Source organism: Copadichromis virginalis, linkage group LG1 (assembly GCF_057382275.1).
Source record: "Copadichromis virginalis isolate Kocher_CV1m ecotype Utaka linkage group LG1, C_Virginalis_male_GT1.1, whole genome shotgun sequence".
Classification (NCBI taxonomy): Eukaryota; Metazoa; Chordata; class Actinopteri; order Cichliformes; family Cichlidae; genus Copadichromis; species Copadichromis virginalis.
Genome location: NC_140618.1, coordinates 8,163,854 through 8,184,382, shown reverse-complemented (window position 1 = coordinate 8,184,382; position 20,529 = coordinate 8,163,854). Strand labels below are relative to the sequence as shown.

The following is a 20,529-nucleotide window of genomic DNA, read 5'->3' as shown; positions in this document are numbered from 1 at the left end:
AGAAACACATCACACAAAAGAAAATGTGTGGGAGAAGGTTAACACTTCTCTAGACCGAGAACCCAAGAAACTGAAAAAAAAAACCCCACATGTGATGAACAGGACCAAGGACAAGAAGGCGAGCAGCAGTGGAGCAGATACTGCTGCGTTTGTGTGTTAAGGGTGGGACGAAGCAACATCCACCACTTCAAAGCATAACTATGTTTCATTATTTATTGGATGGAGCCAGGTCAATAATGCAACAGCAGTGTGCTACACACATATACTGTGTGTTTACAGGTGCTTTTGCACTCTTTTCCAATCCTAACCTGCTGACACATCATATGTGCAACATGTGAACATCTGGATAAGAAAGATAAGATGCAGAAACACTCATGTAAATACTACTTTTGATTTTAAGCCAAACAAACCTAACGAAGGAGGGACTGAAAAGTTCATCTCCTGATTGCCACTTTGCAGGTTTACACCTCTTACCTGCTGAAACTCAAATGCAGGTATGTCTTTGCAGCAAACAACATTATAATGTATATGCTTTAATGATAGGCATTGGCAGTTAATGTGTTATATCATTTAGTTTTTATAATGTGTGAAATTCTTTGACTACATTATGCCAAGTCATCCTTGACCTGAAAGATCCTGGAGGTAAAGTAAATAAATACTGTTTACATATGCAGGTGAGCTATTTTTTAGTCAATAAAATATTAGTTAATAACGTTTTTATTGTTGTGCATTGCAAAGCCGTGACATCAGAATCCATGCAGTGGAGGTTTCTCTCCCTCTTCATATAGCTGACTTATTTTGTGTGAATTCCTGAGATGTGACTTCTCTCCAGTTCCTGCCAGTTCCTTTGTTCACATACCTGACATGCATCAACTGATCACCAACGGGCAGTATATGAACCCCAGCTCTTCAACCCTGGACAGTGTTTAGGGAATAAGTTCCTCTCTAGGCTTGCAGTTCTTGTTGTGACCTCTGATGCCCTCAACTCTCTTCTCCAGATTTTCCACCTGCACCTTCCGTGTCTGTTATAGATCCCAGAGGCAAACTACTTGCTCCGCTTCCTCTGTAGTTCAATAAATCAGTGGTTTTTAAAGGTTTTTTTCTCACATGCCCAATATAAGAATCCCAAAAAGCTTGTCTCATTTAAAAAAAAAATACATTTTTAACAAAGATCTAGTTTTACATCTCGTCTGCTGTTGCTCAGCGCAGTACTAGTGGGGTTCACAGTTTGAGAAACACGGCATGTTTCCTGTTTTGTGGGTTTCAGTGTTCGGACTCAAGAATAATAAAACTGTAGGGGTTCTAAATCCTGTGCAGGCCTATTTGTTTTTAAAAAAAATTTAGGAAATTGGAAAGAGAAATCAATAAATTAATCACTAAATATAAAATCTCAATGTCTATCAAGATCAACATCCATCCTACGCACGGAAAGCTGCGTAACCCTGCAAGGATACTTTTCCATCTTGCGTCAGACAGACTGCTGTTAAGATGAAAAGGCTGATACCTTTCCATTTCACACACACACACTCACAAACACACTCATGCTCAGATACACTTGCATCCATCCCCCGTATGTACTAATGGCTTTTCAAGTTGATTTTCTCTTGGCTGGGCAAAGCTAAAAGTAACTGTAGTGACTCAGGAGCTAAAGTGACCACTGACACTTGATTTATTACATTATCCATTCTCAGACAACCTTTGTATTACATCAGATAAATCCACACGATAGTGAAGGATCAGGATTTTTACAGTATCACCTGACCCAAACTGATCTGTTGGATAATTTGAAGCTTATGCAGAAACAATGTGTCTGTTATATCGGTACAGACAACAACAAAAAAAATTGCAGAATTCCAGTCATAAAAACCACTCCTGCATAAACACTGTACCACCATGTTGACCTATAAACAATAAATACACGTGCCAAGATGTGACCTGGACAGAGAGCATGATGAGAGCCTGAGGGCTAAACCATTCAGACAGTTCACCCACCCGTTTACGCCTGACTGCTGCTGCTGCATACATGGGCCAACATCAAAACATGCACAAATGCACAGACCGAGCAGCAGCGGCAGCAGCAACCTCTGGGGCTGAAAAACAAAGCCAAAAGAGTTCCTCTGCTGGTTGCTCGAGGCTGTCTCCAAATGTGAGTAAAACCATAGACTCCTTTGGTAAAATATGCAACCTTACTGCAGAAATAAGCATGTTTACAACCTGCTACAAAAAGAGTTTGGGTCTCTATAGCTAATTTCTGCACAGGGGTGAATTTTTATACAAGTGCCTTGACTATTCGAGTGTGAGTGTAGATGTAGATATTAGTCAAAGTCCTTAGGCATAAACAAAAGCGCTGTAGTACTACTTATAGTAGAAAGCGCTTTAGTGCTCAAATTGAGTAGAAAGACACAGCGCTTTGTGACTACCTGTCTATGAAAAGCGCTTAATAAATAAACTTTACTTACTTACTTACTTACTTATAAGCACCAGTCCAATGGTCTGCTGGCCAGATATCTGCAGAATTATTGAATTCATAGTGGTGTAAAGCACACCCACTCTGGAGTAGTGGAAACACATTCTGCATACTGATAAATAACACCCCTCTACGTGGCAGTTTGATGGATGAGTCTGGGTTTGACAAAAGCTAGAAACATTACCTTCATGACTTCACTGTCCCAGCTGTGACGTTTGGTGGAGGAGGGATAATGGTTTGGGGTTGCATTTGGGGGGCTCGCCTTGGCTCCTTAGTTCCAGTGAATAGAAATCTTAATGTTTCAGCTTAACAAGATATTTTGAACAGTTCTGTGCTTCTAACTTTGTGGGAAAAGTTAGGAGACACTGGAAAATTCACTGGAAAGTCCTCCAAGAAATGTGAATTTAAGATCGGGGCTTACAAAAGCTCCTGTAGATGTAATGTCAAGGTGGCCCAAAGCAAGGCTTCTAAAAATTAAAGAAATTATGACTTTTAAATTAAAAGGACTCAAAAAAGCAGGATGAATGTCAGTTACTGAGAGAACAGCTTTATAATCAAGCCTCCTGACAACCATCCAGGTTGACCATAGTGGTGGAGTGTGAATGGAACAAGCTGGTGTCCTGCCCAAAGCAACGCCCGCAGTGACAATATGGCTATAAAGAATTAACACATTCCCTGTGGAGAGGCAGGATAGACACACAGAGAGAAATCTGCCGTGGAAAATCATTGAGGAAAAGCATAGGAAAATATTAAGACTTGTTATTTTTTTAAAAAGCCACCAAAATGGCTTCATTTCTTATATTTTCCATTTATGCTTCAAAATCAAAGGGATTTATATATTTCTAGATAAACTGTACTGTAACGTGATGACTTCCCAGCCAAACATCAATGACATAAGAGGCAAATGGTCGACCACCTGGCAACAAGCATACAAAAATGCACCTTTTAAGATGCCAGGCTCTGATTTTGACACCTTTAGGAAAGCCAAAACATATGGAGGGGGCAGGTTCCCAGCATTCAGCCATTTTTGTCTCAGCTGAGCAGGGATGATGGAGCAGATTGCAATTCTGATATTTCCTCGTTATATAATCCAAAGTAGAGACAGACAGGCAGAAAGCTGCGGTTCAGATTAACAGAGAAGCAGACTTATGGAAAGACAGACATGAGGAGGCGGAGTAGCTGGTCAGAAAGAAAGTACACATTAAACTTTACATTAACACAGCCGGTTAAACTACTTTGCACAATTAAAGACACATTATTCCAGTAAAACCTTCCACATATTAAGAATAATATATAAAGCATCTACCACGCTCTCCAATTTTATGGCCTTTTAACTTTTACGGAGCGTCACAGTATTGCCAATAAAGTCGGCAGACAGAACAATGCGCAGGCAGGCAAACGTGGCAGTGTCGGACATGCAAGAAATTCAAAGCAATCATCTGTGGCCTCCAGGGATAATCACTGCAAAGCCCCACTGTCCCATTCACTGAGGATAAAACCCACTGGATTAATCTGCAGGCCTACAGAACACACACACACACTTACATAACACACAGACCACTCTTCCTCTCTTTTGCATGCTTTTCTTTCACTTTGACATTCACAGCCTCTCTCTCACTTCTGCTCTCACAAACACACACAAAACCTAGAGCACACACACACACACATGCGCACACAATCTCCTCTCCTCCATTTCTTCTCTACATGTATACATTCAAATGGACACCTGTCAGTATACGTCTCTGTGCGCACTCATTTAGACATGCAGATTGTTGACAGGCACATATAGAGCTGTATATATTAGGTAAAAACACACTCTTCTGTTTGTACGTGTGACAAATGGGGGAAAAGGATGTAAAAACAGCATGGTTCTCCTCCTGCGTGGACAACAGGATTAGAGTTATCACATGCTTGTGCTAACAACAAAAACATAAACGTCCTTAAAAGATAATCGCGGCTTCTTTGCAAAAGGATTTGTACTTTTGGTGTTGCACCGACTTTAACCTTGCTGTAAGGGTAAAACTGAAGCCATCAAAGGAATCGAGTTACTGCAAGTCGATAACGCCATTGTGATCAATAAGAAGGATCATATCACCATTTTGAATGTTTTATAAATGATAATTTGATGAAGCACCAGGATCAAAATACAGAACAAACAACATTAAGTATTTCTTTGTCTATCCTTGATGTCTAACACATGCATAAACTGCATCTCTTATTTAGATATTTGCAAAAATGTAAGAGTTTTAATATGTATTTTAACATTTTTACATCCATATTTACTTGTGAAAAGACGTGTTTTTTTACTGAAACAGATCCACCCATTTCATCGAACATACTGTGATTGGAGGTAAAAGACAAAGGTGCCTTTAAGTTACATTAAGTTGGCCAGACATGAAACAAAGTGTTAAAGAAATGTGCAATAATCTTTAGATATGAAATCTCGTGTTCCGCATTTAGCATTTCAAGTTCTAAACCAGTAATTGCTCTTTGTTGGTGCTACTGCTGCTGGATTCTTTAAAATTAGAAGTGCACAGATTTTGAAATTCTGCATTTACATTTGCCAAGACCAATTTTTTGCTTGTTTGCTTTGTGTTTGTTGTTATTTTGTGTCCGTAGATGCGCCTACCTTAGTTATAATGAGTGGATATTTGAGTTACGGTTGTCTTCCTGTCATCTCAAAATCATCTTCCTATTCTCCTTTGAGCACTGGGATTTTCACCCAGTAAAGTGTGATTATCTGATTTGATGAGGGCAGTTGAACAGGTGTCCCCAACAAACTGGTGAGTGTATATCAGTCTATTTCATCTGTAAATTGTTTTGTATGGTGAAAAGAACTTAAACTGATAAAAACTCACCCTGTTAAAGCTAAACTCTGTAAGCAGCACTCATTCTGACTGACTCAGCTTTAAAAATTAACCCTGCGGGTGCAATCAAAATATACTGGAGGGCTTCTTAAAACATCTGCCCCTCTCAGCCCTAGATTGATAAATGATGTGCTGCCCAAACTAGTTTAAAGAGTGCATGTGTTTATAAAAACCTCACAGGGTAAAATAAAAAAGGGAAGTCATTGCCAGAAGAAGATCCCCGCACTCATTTTATTGCTCAAAGTTAATAAGTGAGATTGTGATCTGGGCGCATAATCACTCGGGTTTGTCTATCATGTGGCAATTTCACAGACGATTGCACTGAAATTTAACAGGAAGGCGTAAAGAGCAAAATGAATAAATAGCAAGGGGAGTACATTTAAGTATCGAATGAAGAGGAAGGAGAGGAAAAGTTTGCTACGCTGTTTGTGGCATGTGTGCGTGTTTGACAGATGTAGCGGGAGACTGGTGGTAATTTCTCACCTCTTTGTGGGCAGGGTGACAGAGTGGTGAGTGATAGGTGCTGTGGGGGAGGATGGGGGATTGATCATGGTGGGGGGCAGGTATGTGCTAATGAAAGCAGGAAGCACTTTCTCACCAGGAAGCTAATTATTTGAGCACCCTGGGTTCATGTTAATCATAACATTTCGGCTCCAGGAAAAGCAAACAGCTGCAATTAACATTTCATCAACCAAACCAGTTACACTTGGTTCACTGTACACCAGCTTTCAGCAAAATCAGGACACAACTGTAGGACACATTTAAGATTTCTTAAGGTGAAAAAAACAAAACAAAAGTAAGTTTAATAAACTGAAGAAGAGCAGAATATGTCCAACAATAATCCAGTACATGGAAAAACCAAAACTCAGTGGAATAACTCCAGAAAATAAACCAGGAATCCTACAGGAGCAGACCATAAAGAGAGAAAGTGAAGCAAGTGAAGCAAAGCAACCAGAGACACAAGAAAACATATTATCAAAGTAAAACAGGAAGTAAGGGAGGAAAAAATAGACAAGAAAACACAGGAAGTCCTAGGAAAACATTATTAATTAAATTTAACAAATTGTTAGAAGTAAAGTTCACCTGTTGCAGCTGAGATTGATATTTTTTTTACATGCTGGATGCATTTGCACTCCATAATTTAAAGCAGCAGCAAAACCAAAATACAACATAGGACATAGAATTGACTGGAAGTTGGATATGTTTCAATTAGTCCATGTTGGGTGTGCTGCAGTCATTTCCTGCCCTAATTGAAATATCCACCTGTTTACATCGAGTTACAAACAACACCAGGCTGCCAAAAAAAGACAACACACACACACACACACACACACACACACACACACACACACACACACACACACACACGTGTTGATCTGCTTAAGAGTCGGCCTGAGCTCTTTGTCCTCTCTGACATTAACACAGGTGCACATGCAGGAAGGGGAGAAAGACTGGAGCAGTTTCTACTTTAACTTGAGTTAAATTCATAACAAAATTCAACCTTAATGTCGCAACTGCGCAGCTTCAGTCATAGGAGTGACTATTGTACACGTTTTCTCAGACAGGGCCTTAAAAACTAGCATCTTAAAATAATTATTTCAAATGCTTATATGCTGACCTCTGATCTTTTTTTTCTGCTTCTGTTTTTCTTGCACCTGACGCTCCTAACCGAACATCCATCTTTCCCTCATGAAAATGATCTGTTACCATTAACGGCTCCCTGTTCACTGTGTCTGTACGGTCCTCTGGAAAAAGGAAGTGAAGGAAAGGTGAAAAGTCAGACCTCTGGATTAAAACAGATCTGAACCACAAACAGCCTGGCCATTTTATAAAAACAATAAGTGTGGTAACGAATGCTGTCTCACTTGTTTCCAGAGCGCAGAAACTAGATTCAGGTATTTTTCACGACTTACTGCTTCAGTTTGCCTCGTTTCACGAATAGATTAACTTCAGATTTTCATTTTTGGGGGGGCACTTTGAGAACAAACGTTTCGCTTTGTGCGTAAAGTGTTTTTCAGCGTGTTTCAGACTCGGGAGCTGTCCAAGGTCCTGAACCTGCACACGGCTTTTCTGTTCAATGGCCAGCTACACCTACAAGCTTTCAGAAACATGAAAAACAAGATTACACAGTCTGTGTTATCCTGTTGTTTAATCCTTACATAAAACAACCACTCTTCCCCTGTGACAGAAAACAGGAAACAGCCAAAAGTTCAAACAATTCAGCACAGAGTCGCTACAAACACAACAGAAACACCTCAGCAACATGGTCCTCGTTTCCCCTCTGATATCATCACCTCACAAACAAAAAATAACCTAGCAAATATGACGCGTTCTTACAGCTGAGAACTCTGTCACGTCCTGGGACGTATAAACTGCTAAAACCTGAAATCTGGAGAATCATTCAAACTTTAATTATCGCTCTTCTTTTGATTATTCTGTGGGTCAAAATGAGAGGATTAAAAAATCGAATTAAACCGACCTGGTTAAGTTTCTTCGGCTCTTTCTCTTCTTTTTCTTTTGCTGTATGTTTGTACAGGGTGAAGATGTCTGTCCGTCCAGCCGCTCCGTTCAACGGGACTGTCCCCGCCCCCCAACCCCCACGCCCTCCGCTGGATCAGCACCGCCCTCCCCCTTAACTGCCACAGCAAGCGTTAATCTCCGCAGGTCTACTCATCAAACACTTCCTGTTAATGACTCACAAAATAAAACCTGTGAAGGAACTGTGTAGTTACTTTAAGTGAAAACTGTGTATAACGTGACTGGTGTTTGGTCATTAGGAGGTGCATACACAGGAAGTGGTGCTGAAAAAAACTTCCGACATCCCAAGAAATCCAGGACTATTTTTAAAGGTGGCAAAGCAACAACACTACAAGTCGGAAATGTTGAAATATACATGTCATACATAGATTATAGCACAGGGTAAATCCACGAAATGCTTTACTCCTGTTATTGGAAGGAAATATAAGTGAATAATACACATTTCCCTAACATTTGTGAAAGATCCCCGGTTTGATTACATGGGAAGACACAAATTCCTTGAGAGTTGCATTAAGAAGGACGTAAGGCATTAGGCACAGGCCAACCAGGCAGTGCTACCTGCTCTCCTATTAGATAAAATATAAGATATATAGCAACACAGCTACTTCTGACAACAATAATAATAATACTAGGTTTGGTTTTAATTTGACAGTCATGCCACCTGATTTCCTGTCTCATTGACGCCTCTCACAAAATGGCCGCGCCCTCTGACGTCAGCGGTAACGGATAAAAAGGTAGGTCAGCTGCGCGCTGCCCAAAGCCATGTTGGCTGCAAGCTGCTGTCTTCCTGCATTGATATCAGGCAGAGCTGCAGGCTGATCTGCGCAAACTGCAGATTATTGTCTGTGATCTAAATTCACGGTGCTTTAGTCCGACTGTTTACTACTTAGAAAGCAGAGTAACTGACAAAGAAAACTTTTTACTGAAGGAACTCAAATGAAAACAATAATAAATGTGAGAAAGAAAAATCTGACAAATCTGACTTTTTTCAGTGCAGGTGATTAATGCGATTTGAGGGATAGAAAAGAGAGCATTCAAAGAAAATGTTATTTATTTATAGAATATTTCTGACATAAATCCAAAAGCGTGTAGTTCAAGTTTTTTTCTATTCTTTTTTTTAATTGGTATACAGAAAGATTTTCATAGTTACAAGTATGATGATTTTCTTTCCTTCCCTAAATATTTTTTTAATAACCTTACATCCCCTTACATCCAATACATTTCCCATCTCCACTGACCATACTTCCTGTCACAAGCATATCTATCCATGTGTGTTTATATGCACACAGAGCCCAAAAAGCCTCTTGAGATTGTCCTCTGTGTGCTCAGCTGTTTGCCCCTGGAGTCCTTGACTTTACATAATCACACAAAATGCTAAAATGCTTGAAAAGACATGGTGCAGGGGCAACACGTCTTCTTTACTAAAAAGGTCTTTTTAGCTGGAGAAATTGCAGAAATTAGAAGCTTGTTGTTCCTTTTTTAAGATGAAAATTTGCTTGTGTGCACTCTCTTTTTGACAGCTTTTATTTATTGTACTTTAACGGATACGTGGCCTTAGATGACTCACATCTGCAGACGCAAACAGCATACATGCAAGACAAACATTAAGCAGGTAAAAGATGAGAGCCATGGTGCCTTGATTATTTCTGTGACTGTGGAGAGATAACACAGGAGAGGTCCTAATGAGCTGGGGAAAGGAGTGTAAGGTAAAGGCTTAGCAGTGATCAGATCATATCATCTTTCTCCTTGTCAATTCCCACACTGTCAAAAAAAAACGCATTAAAAAAAATTATGTCACTACGCTTTTCCAAGTGTCCTTTGAGCCAATCAGCCCTTAGGTTCTTTTTCTTTAAATTTGTTGTTTTGTCAAGTAAGTCCTTACTGTGCTCCATCAGCAGCATGTGGTGATCCTACACTAGTCCTTGTCTTCTCTCCTAGTTTAATGGATTAATGTCCTTATCGCTCTACTGTCTTCTTCCTCATTATTTACTATTAAAACACTAAAACATTCTCCAGAAATCCAGTTGACCCTCGAGGCCTGAAAGCAGCTGATTAGCAGCAGAATGGATCTATGCAGGTGATGGATTGGCTTTCCTCCCTCCCAGTTGATGATCCAATAGCAATAAAGTCAAGAACCCAATAACACTGTGACACCGTGTTGCCACTGATTGAAGCAGTCCTCCTCGAGTGTTTGAAAATGGCTCAGAGTGCAAATTTATGCATAGCACAGAACATCCAGCAAAGAGACATTTCCAAGTGATTACTCTGATGTGTGACAGTTGGGAACTGGCAACTGGCTGTGTCAATTGAATGCATATAATCTGATAAGTATTTAGCTATCATTTACAAAACAGTGACAGGATTCCTGCTGCATAATGTGTTAAGTACTACACGTGTGGTATTGGGACATTTGAATACTGCACTGCACTATTGTTAATCATAAAACCCATGCAGCTACAAAGATATCAACTCATTTTCAGGGTGTATAGTAATCTACACGTGTACCTGAAACTGACCGGCTGAATTTAATGAAACTCAGAGGTGGAGGAGAGGCAAAGGGACAGGTCATTAACTTTTGGATCAGGTCTGAATCCCTTTGTTTATGTGCTATTGTTATGGGGGTTTTTTGTTGTCTTTTCTACCTTTTCGCTTTGAATTACAAACATACTATACTGTGTTGCAACAGTGAACCATGAATTATGCCTAATAGACCTAGAACAAGATTCCAAGTTATCCTCAGGCACATGCTGTTTGACAGCTGAGCAACCACAGCAAACAAGCCGGCTGTGGACAAACATTCTGCTATCAGTGATATTTGGACAATGTTTGTCGCTGGCTTATCAAATACTACAGTCCTGGTACTGATCTCTGTGCAGAAGAACAGATGTTATCTTTGGGAGGAAAGAGCAGTTTTTATTTCACCTAAATCAGCTTCAAATGGAAGTTGGGAACAACTGTAGTTCAGGAGGTAGAGCAGGTAGTCTACTGAGGCTAACCCTAACACCCCACCAACCACCACCTTGGACATAAATGATTGAAATCCTCAGTATCTGTCATTGATGAAGGAAATTGTACAAGTATGACAACCAGATACATTAAAAATGCCAGTATATAATATACAGTGGGGCAAAAAAGTATTTAGTCAGCCACCGATTGTACAAGTTCCCCCACTTAAAATGATGACAGAGGTCAGTAATTTGCACCAGAGGTACACTTCAACTGTGAGAGACAGAATGTGGAAAAAAAATCCATGAATTCACATGGTAGGATTTGTAAAGAATTTATTCATAAATTAGGGTGGAAAATAAGTATTTGGTCACCTCAAACAAGGAAAATCTCTGGCTCTCACAGACCTGTAACGTCTTCTGTAAGAAGCTTTTCTGTCCCCCACTCGTTACCTGTATGAATGGCACCTGTTTGAACTCATCATCTGTATGAAAGACACCTGTCCACAGCCTCAAACAGTCAGACTCCAAACTCCGCCATGGCCAAGACCAAAGAGCTTTCGAAGGACACCAGGAAAAGTATTGTAGACCTGCACCAGACTGGGAAGAGTGAATCTACAATAGGCAAGCAGCTTGGTGTGAAAAAATCAACTGTGGGAGCAATCATCAGAAAATGGAAGACATACAAGACCACTGATAATCTCCCTCGATCTGGGGCTCCACGCAAGATCTCATCCCGTGGGGTCAAAATGATCATGAGAACGGTGAGCAAAGATCCCAGAACCACACGGGGGGACCTGGTGAAAGACCTGCAGAGAGCTGGGACCAAAGTAACAAAGGTCACCATCAGTAACACACTACAACGGCAGGGAATCAAATCCCGCAGTGCCAGACGTGTTCCGCTGCTGAAGCCAGTGCATGTCCAGGCCCGTCTGAAGTTTGCCAGAGAGCACATGGATGATACAGCAGAGGATTGGGAGAATGTCATGTGGTCAGATGAAACCAAAGTAGAACTTTTTGGTATAAACTCAACTCGTCGTGTTTGGAGGAAGAAGAATACTGAGTTGCATCCCAAGAACACCATACCTACTGTGAAGCATGGGGGTGGAAACATCATGCTATGGGGCTGTTTTTCTGCCAAGGGGACAGGACGACTGATCCGTGTTAAGGACAGAATGAATGGGGCCATGTATCGTGAGATTTTGAGCCAAAACCTCCTTCCATCAGTGAGAACTTTGAAGATGAAACGAGGCCGGGTCTTCCAACATGACAATGATCCAAAACACACCGCCCGGGCAACAAAGGAGTGGCTCCGTAAGAAGCATTTGAAAGTCCTGGAGTGGCCTAGCCAGTCTCCAGACCTCAACCCCATAGAAAATCTGTGGCGGGAGTTGAAAGTCCGTGTTGCTCGGCGACAGCCCCAAAACATCACTGCTCTCGAGAAGATCTGCATGGAGGAATGGGCCAAAATACCAGCTACTGTGTGTGCAAACCTGGTAAAGACCTATAGTAAACGTTTGACCTCTGTTATTGCCAACAAAGGTTATGTTACAAAGTATTGAGTTGTATTTTTGTTATTGACCAAATACTTATTTTCCACCCTGATTTACGAATAAATTCTTTACAAATCCTACCATGTGGATTCATGGATTTTTCTTTCACATTCTGTCTCTCACAGTTGAAGTGTACCTCTGGTGCAAATTACTGACCTCTGTCATCATTTTAGGTGGGGGAACTTGCACAATCGGTGGCTGACTAAATACTTTTTTGCCCCACTGTAATGTGGGTTAAGAAAGTAGATAGTAGGTTTTTTCTTACTTCATGTGAACATACCACATCAGGCTCTGAAAACACCATCTGAGAAATCTTGACTTCTCACAACACCAGTCCATCTGCACAAGGATTCGCAATCTTTTTTGGGGGGGTTAATCCTCCTTTTAAATGTAGGTTTCCTTCAGATTCATCTGAGCTCACATGTTCAATTTGCACTGATGACTTTCTCGTCATGTGTTCCTGCAGTGCTGTGTTTATGTACAAATTCATGAGGCTTTGCTTTGCCTGTGTCTTTATGTGAGCATAAAGTATGGACGAGTGATATTTCCTATGTGCAGGCAGCTGAGATGGAATAGTCCCAGAGGGAGGGCAGAAAGCTGAAGCACCAGTCAGAGAGGATCATGGTATCACATCTGTCTGAACATGTCATCGATCCAGGTAATGGAGCTGCTCCGCTTTCCTCTCAACAACCCTCTGTTATTATGCAGCAGCTACAGATGGACTCATTGCAAAAAATGCAAACGATAAAGAAAATAAGAAATGAAAGGCGGGGTATGCTGCTAGCATGTTCAGCGGGGGATAGCTGGTATATCAGAGGAATAAATAAGGAAAATAAAAGTCTGACTCAGGAGTTAAGCAAAGCTCCCCTGGCATGCTTGGCTCGAGGCTAACTGGCACAAGACCTTCCTGTTGGCCGGATGTTTTTTATATCCCACATAATGGGGAGCCAAAGAGCTCGACTCTCCTGACCTACTGACACAAACAACTGTTATAGCCAAGCAGCTGAACTTTAACTCTAACAAAAAAAGAAAAAAACATGCACTCTTAGTTGTGAAATGCAAAGAGAAGGAAAACAGAAGATTTGAACGTGTTCATGTTTGAAAACTTTCAAGTGGAAAGTGTTTTGGGTGATCTGGGCAGCAATTTCAATCATCTGTAAGGCATCAGTCACATGAAAGAGAACAAAAAATAAATAAAATCGAAACCTGTGTCGTTTTATAGACTGAAGTCTTCCACTACAAACGAAACTAAGAAACAAACTAAGTGAAGTGCTTTATTACAAATAACAATTCTCATTCTCGTATCTTCTCCTAGTGTCTGTTTTTCACTTTTACTTGTTAGCTTAGTTCAAATTACGTAATTAGTTTAGGGAGGGAGGTTCTGGGTTCTGGCGATTGTGTGGCTGACCCAAGGCTACTTCTTTCTATTTCTTTTTCCCAGATCTCCAGACCTTTGAGTTATTGTTGTAAAGGAGAACGGCATGGTGGTGCAGAGGTTGGTGCTTACATGGGTACAGTCAAAAGGCGACTACGGCATGTTTTCTGTTGTGGCTTTAACAACATATTGTAAGACTGACATGATTCTCACAAGCTTCAGACCTGAGTCACATTAAAAGCTGTGTTTTCTCAGACATTTCAGAACTTTATGTAATGGATCTGATAATAGATGCTTCTGTCCTCTCTGCAGTTTTCTTTATGGACAACTGTTATGATGAACTCTTTTTTGTAAGAAAAACACAAATTCAAAGTCAAACATCAGTCAATATTTACTGCCAAACAAAACAAATGATAAATTAGAACTGTACAATATGGTAATAAACATTACACACACACACACATATCAGTTCAACAAGAGAAACACACAGCGCTGCTTGTGTTTAAATCTCTCTTTTTCTTCAGGCAGACAGTCTGTGTCCTTTAAACCCTAAAAAGTGTGAAAATCTGACTTTTTGGTTTGTGTATTTTTTTTTTTAAACACAGAGTGTGTTATTATAATTCTTGTTATGACAAAAAGACATTGCTGTTAACATATAAAACGGTCAATCTTAAAAGCTGATATAGAATATAACAAACTTTCTCATAACCTGTCAAATAAATGCGAGTTAGAGGTGTCACGATTACATGTATTGAAAATCCTGATATTTAAAAATGAAATGTAAATATTGTGTCAATGCACAATATGAAAAAACTTTGTTTTGTATGCTTTTGTAGGGTTAAGCATCATAGCATCTCTCGCCATGTCTACGAATTTTGAGTTTAATTAACTGGCCAATAAACAAAGTTAATGAATCTGACTGAAAGCATAAGTACAGAAGTTTCTTTTTCAACCACTCATATTACAATATTATAATGATGAAGTTTAAGTCTGATATCGTGACAGCCCTAACATGAATCCTTGGCTCATTGTCTTTAGTAGGTCTTAGAGTTCACAAAAACTGTGACTAAGAACATGACTTCATGCAGTATGTTGTCTCAAATGTAGATTTTCTATTTTATACATTCACTTTAATTTCTTCTGAAATTAACACACATCAAACTGATAAACATTCTTTGAACTCACAAACCTTCAAATATTCTTCGGTTATCATAAAAACAAAAGCATGCTACAAATGTTAACACCTCAAAGATCACTCTGCAATCAATGAGTCTGCTGCAAAAAGCTTCAGTGGAAAAAAACATCTTATTCCACAAAGATGAAAGTGTTTGTTCTTAAAAGTGCCCAGTTATGAGTGGGTAGTTACCATTTAATGAGCACTACTGTGCACTGCTGCTGACCTCCCCCCCACACAAACAGGAATGCAAAGCTCTGAAATGTTGAGCTTTGTGTTCATCATCTGACCTACCAAACATCTGCATACGCTGCTTCTGTCAGGTTCTTTATCAAGTAGCGAGCCACAGACATTCAAGATCCACAGCTGATGTTATATGTCAGTGTGTGAGTGGGGGAGGGGAGAGAGAAGGAAATGAGATCACCCCTGGAGGTCAAAGGTTCGGAGGCAGTGACTGGAGCAGCAGTAGGCTACAAAACTCACAGTGGTCCTGAACAGGAGAGGAGAAGGACGTAAGTATGCATGTTAAATCCTTCTTCAGGGGGAAACTAAAAAAGACGGTGTGTTTGCCTGACCTGCGGTGCACTCCTGCCAGGGCGGTGTCACGGAGGGGGAAGAGTTTGGGGTAGATGATCGTGAACATGGCTTGGCTGCATCGGTGACAGTGACCGAGGGGGAACTGCAACAGATCCCGCAGGCTCTTTGGGAGGGTGATGGGAGGCAGCAAGCTGAGCTCTAAAAACAGCAGTAAACAAAAAAGGTGCCGTTAAAGTTTGAAGTTATTAAATTATAACCAGCAGGTGTTTTCTAACTTAAGAGTGAACAGTGTCTGCTCACCTGTTGGGCGGCGGTGGTAGATGCGGTGCAGCGTCCTCATAGCCAGCTCCTCCAGGGGAACAACATGTTCTGTCTCTGAGCCCACCACCTTCACTTCAGCTGGCAGGCCAACCAAGGCTTCACTTAATTCCTCACCCAGCATTTCACCAAGTCCACCCTCCAGCGCTTGAGCAGATAAGCCACATCTGCAGGACAACAACACACACAAACACAAGTATGCAGCCCATTAAGTCTGCAGTTGTATTTAGTAAAGATGCTACAAACCACCTTTATTTTATACAAGACGTATATCAGTATCCTCCCCTCACATGTGCAGATCTTAAGATGATATGTTAAGACAGTTTCACCACTATGCAGAGGATAATACTTACCACCTCGCTCTTGTCCCAACCAGCCACATTCTATATACATTTAGTATTTACACTTTTCCAACAGTCTGTGGGCTAAATACCAGTTAATTTTCTGGCTAACTTATATCCAACATCATGGAATTGCATTTCTTTTTCACTCTGCTTATCAGCAATGACCTTTATCAGTTGTCTTAAACTGTATCTGTTGAGCTGTTGGGATGGTGTATTACCCGCTGCAGCCGATAACTTTGTTGTACAAGTAGGACGGGAGTCCTTTCAGGTCCACGTTGTTGTCAACAAACACAAACTGCATCTCCCGTGATCTGCCCAGATCTGAAACACACAAAGATTTCAACACCACCTCGCTCATTTTATTGTCACCACTAGAGCAAATAACGGAGGGACAGAGAAGAGGATTCACCGACCCAGTGGTAGGAAAGTCAGCCGGTTAGCTGCCATAGAGAGCTGGTTAAGGCGGTGGAGCCAGCAGAGCTGCCGGGGAACGTGGCTCAGCAGGTTGTGGTCCGCTGTCAGATTCTGTAGTGAGAGACAGCGATGCAGTCGGTCCGGTAGAGACATCAGCTGATTCATCGACACGTCAAGCGTCTCCAAGTCCTGCAGATCACCAATCTCTGCAGGTGTCACAAATATGTGAGAGACGTAAATCTCAGATAAAGCTGCAAAACTTTATTATTTGAATGAAAAAAAGAAAAAAGAAAATCCCAGTTTTGTCAAACTTTTATCAGAAATTTGATTTGTATTTGTTGTTCCTCGCTGGATGCCTTAAAACCAAAGGGTTTCCAAACATCTCAACTAGACATAACATCTTTGTTGACAGGTCTTTTTTTCATCATCTTGGCTAAAGCTGATGTAAGCCCATTATACCCTCCTCTTAGAAGGAGGCAGGAGCCTGTGGAATTTCTAAAGCAAAACGAGAGCATCGCTGCAAAAAGAACAGCAGCACAGTCAAATGATTATATTATTTTCGAACCACAGCTGTAACTGAATATACTCTCTGGTTTTGGTTAAGTATACTTTGATATAGGGCTGGAAGCACTGTTTCTCATCACTACTATTTTTATTTTGCACACACTGTCTCATAGTTAGGATGAAATTCAGTCAACAGAAATTGTGAGACTCGAAAAAGAAATTGTTGGTGTTGTCACTAAGTTCAGGAAACATTCCTGGTAAATCAAGAACCATGGCAAAAAGAAAACAGGCGTTACTGAGAATTTGACTATGGGCACAACAAATAATAATCTAATGGTTTCAAGTTATTGACAAAATCCACGGAAGGTAACTATTTTTATTTATTTTAAAGTATATGAAATTGCACAACCTCCCTTCAGCTTCAGCTACACTACTTACATGCGCCTCGATAATCTGTGTTTAAAAAAAAATTAAAACAACTTTTCTCTCAGGTAGAGCTCTGCTGCTCTCTGCTGGCAATTAAAATATTTACAAGTCGGGAAAACCAAACACGCTGGGAAAAAAAGCAACAGTTCAAAGTGATTTTATGCCAAACATGAAATATAAGTCTTACTCTTACAGAGAAATTGCTGAAGCAGGTAAAAGCATTACCAATACACGTATGTTGTACATGTTTTGCTCTTTTTTTGTAATATTTCAAAGTAAACGATTTTATTCCACTAGTGTTTTGTTTTGAAGCTTTTATGTAAGACAAGTGACAATCAAGAGTTCAAACATGAATACATTAGCCAATCGTGTTGTTGCACTGACACGAGTACAGAGTAGAATTTTATGACAGTTTCCAGCGGACATCCTCCTTCTCTGTGCTCATAAAGACACAGCTAAGCACAGTTTTTTTTAAGCTTTTCTTTGTTTTTCTATAATGTGAATAAGCACATTTTGTTCAATGATCTCATTTAATTAGGTCCTAATGATATAAAAATGTTGCCAATGCATAGTGTAAGTATAACGTTTGTTGTGGGGGAGGGGCAGGGGTTAAATTCTGGTTTGTATCAGATTTCGCAAACATTAAGCATTCAGTTTGTGCTGCTGCAGTGTATGGTTGGCACAAAATCAGAAGGAACATCTGGACTTGCTCCAAGACAAACCACTGGTCTAGGTAGCTGTACTTAAACCGATGCCCCTGAATAAAGGACTCAGGCTAATATAAGATAATGTAAAATAATTTAAGCCTCTAAAAGGAAATCTAAAAACAAGACAGACAACTGTTGTGTCTTACCTGGAGGAAGGCATTTGAGCTGGTTATTGGACAGTCTCAGGTGCCGCAAAGACCTCAATCTGCCGATCTCTGGACAGAGAACCTGCAGGGCATTATTGCTCAGGTCTAACGACTGCAGTCTGGCCAAGTTTCCAATAGCTGGGAATGAAACCAATCTTAATATTCAAACAAGTGAATTAAACACTGTTATTAATATTATTGTACTGGACAATGTGCTTACCCTCGGGAATAATGACCAAATTGTTTGAGTGCAAATACCTGAAATGTACAAGCAGACAAGTAAGACAATTACAGCTCTGGTGTTTGCTGCTGAAAACACCTAAATGTGAGAGACAGTTAATCTCATTTAGTGATGCAACATCTGGTGGTTAACTTCACTAGAAACCTCTTGATAAACACAAAACACACCATCAATCTCCGACAGCATGTGTCAACTCTCTGTTGTCATCATTTATAAAACAAAACTTAGTTTAGCAAAATACTTACAGTTCAATGAGATTTGGGAGCTTTTGAGCAAGATTGTCAGGCTGATAAAGACAGAGCAAAAGCAGAAGTAGTTAGAAATTTTCTTTGGGTTTCATAAGTGTCTCATATGGTAAAATGAAAATGCACTGTGTGGATACCAGTGTAGTGAGTGAGTTTCTCTTCATGTAAAGTCTCTCCAGAAACTGCAGGCCTTCATCTTTCAGCAGCTCCACGGGGAAAATGTTCAGGTTTTTGTAGTTAAGAAACAGGTTTTTGTGGCGCTCCTGCTTGGCCATGAATATGGTCTCATGAAGTTCGGTTGCCATTGCTAAGGAGACCTCTCGTCCTCCGGTGGAGGAGCCCTGGCAGTGCCTCCTACCTCTATGGCATCACTGGATCCTGACAGACAAACACATGAGCAGACGTCCTGACAGATATTCCAAGCTGCAATGGCGACATGAGGTGGACCCAGACCACATTAACAGGGGGTTTTCGTGTGATGTGCAACTACAGTTAATGGCTCACGGTTGCATAAAGTAGGAACCTGTTAGTTCATTTAATATTAGACAAAATTAGACGCCAAATGACACACAAGAAAACATAATAAGTAGTAATATCTGTTGTTTTAAACTATTAGCATGACAGCTAACAGGCTGCTACTGTCCAATAACATGAAAACTGTAGTTTACCTCAGCTTTGCAGGGCCATTTTAATCCCCTTTAAACCTCACATATACTCATAACCAGCTTAATGCGCCATATACGATGTCAAAGGTAAACTACCCGTTAACTAGCAAATGGTTGCTAAACAACAACAACCAACCACGGCCAGACGTCAAGGCTAACGCCTTCTTCGTCGTCTTCTTCCTGTGGGGAAGTTTTCGGCGGACTAGACGGAGCGAAGGGGCGTTACTGCCCTCTTCAGGTCATTCGTGTATTTCTATTTCCGTTTTCTCGCGAGATGACACAAAAAGAATGGGCTCTATGGAACTGTAGTCCAAACATGTAAATATTTCAGGATAAACATTTTTGTTCTCAAGTTATTAGTACATTGAAGATATAATAGATATAATATATATGAATTGTAGCTTATACCGACTTGTATATGAGGCTGAACACTAAAGAAGGAGAAAAAGACTTTTGAGACTGTTGGTGGAAAAGTATAGAGAAGGTTGCACTGCGTCTTTGTGGATCGAGAGAAAGCATATGATAGGGTGCTAAGACAGAAACAGTGGTACTACACGAGGTTATCAGGAGTGGCAGAGAAGTATGTGAGAGGGTTGCAGTACATAAATGAGGACAGGAAGACAGCTATGAGGTATAGGTGTGAATGAGAGGGACACAGCCGTAATGGTGAAACTGCAAGGAGCAGAGAAAGTGAAAGCTGATGACTTTAAATACTTGGGGTAAACCGTCCAAAGCAATGGTCTGTGCACAAGAAAGGTAAAGGAGAGTGCAGGTAGGGCAGAGTGGATGGAGAGGAATATCAGGGGTGATTTTTTATCAGGGCTGGACTGGGACAAAAAATCGGCAGAGGCATTTTGACTAGAGACCGCCCCACGAGGTATTATAGGAAAAGCCATAAAGCCTTTGAATGAAAAGAAACGCTGTTGTGACAGTAATGTACACTGTCTTGTTGGTATGTATGTATGAATTCTATACATTTTACACCAGATAAAAACTTTGGTTGTAAGATTCAGATAATTATTTATCAAAAGCTAGACATTTTAAATGAGAATAAGAAAGAAAA

The 20,529-nt window shown here is 40.4% G+C and overlaps 2 protein-coding genes across 3 annotated transcripts in view; both read right to left on the bottom strand.

Moving 5' to 3' along the window:
- LOC146718271 (synaptosomal-associated protein 25-A-like) overlaps positions 1 to 7,927 on the bottom strand; it is a 40,245-nt gene extending 32,318 nt beyond the window's left edge. The window contains exon 1 of the mRNA XM_085442922.1: positions 7,814 to 7,927. The gene's annotated coding sequence lies outside the window, so the exon portion shown is untranslated. The remainder of the gene's footprint in view (positions 1 to 7,813) is intronic.
- Positions 7,928 to 14,111: 6,184 nt separating this feature from the next.
- lrrc28 (leucine rich repeat containing 28) lies at positions 14,112 to 19,684 on the bottom strand. Of its 2 annotated transcripts, none has more exons than XM_085442719.1 (10): positions 19,470 to 19,684; positions 18,939 to 19,179; positions 18,802 to 18,842; positions 18,536 to 18,573; positions 18,316 to 18,453; positions 16,532 to 16,738; positions 16,337 to 16,439; positions 15,757 to 15,941; positions 15,495 to 15,654; positions 14,112 to 15,409 (listed from the first exon to the last, which is right to left on the bottom strand). In XM_085442719.1, exons 2-10 carry the CDS (start codon positions 19,104 to 19,106, stop codon positions 15,340 to 15,342), a joined length of 1,110 nt encoding a protein of 369 aa, XP_085298845.1. In that variant the 5' UTR covers positions 19,107 to 19,179; positions 19,470 to 19,684; the 3' UTR covers positions 14,112 to 15,339. The 2 variants fall into 2 exon arrangements, with proteins under 2 accessions (XP_085298845.1, XP_085298923.1); XM_085442797.1 differs by having other exon boundaries at positions 19,603 to 19,679.
- Positions 19,685 to 20,529: the final 845 nt, after the last annotated feature.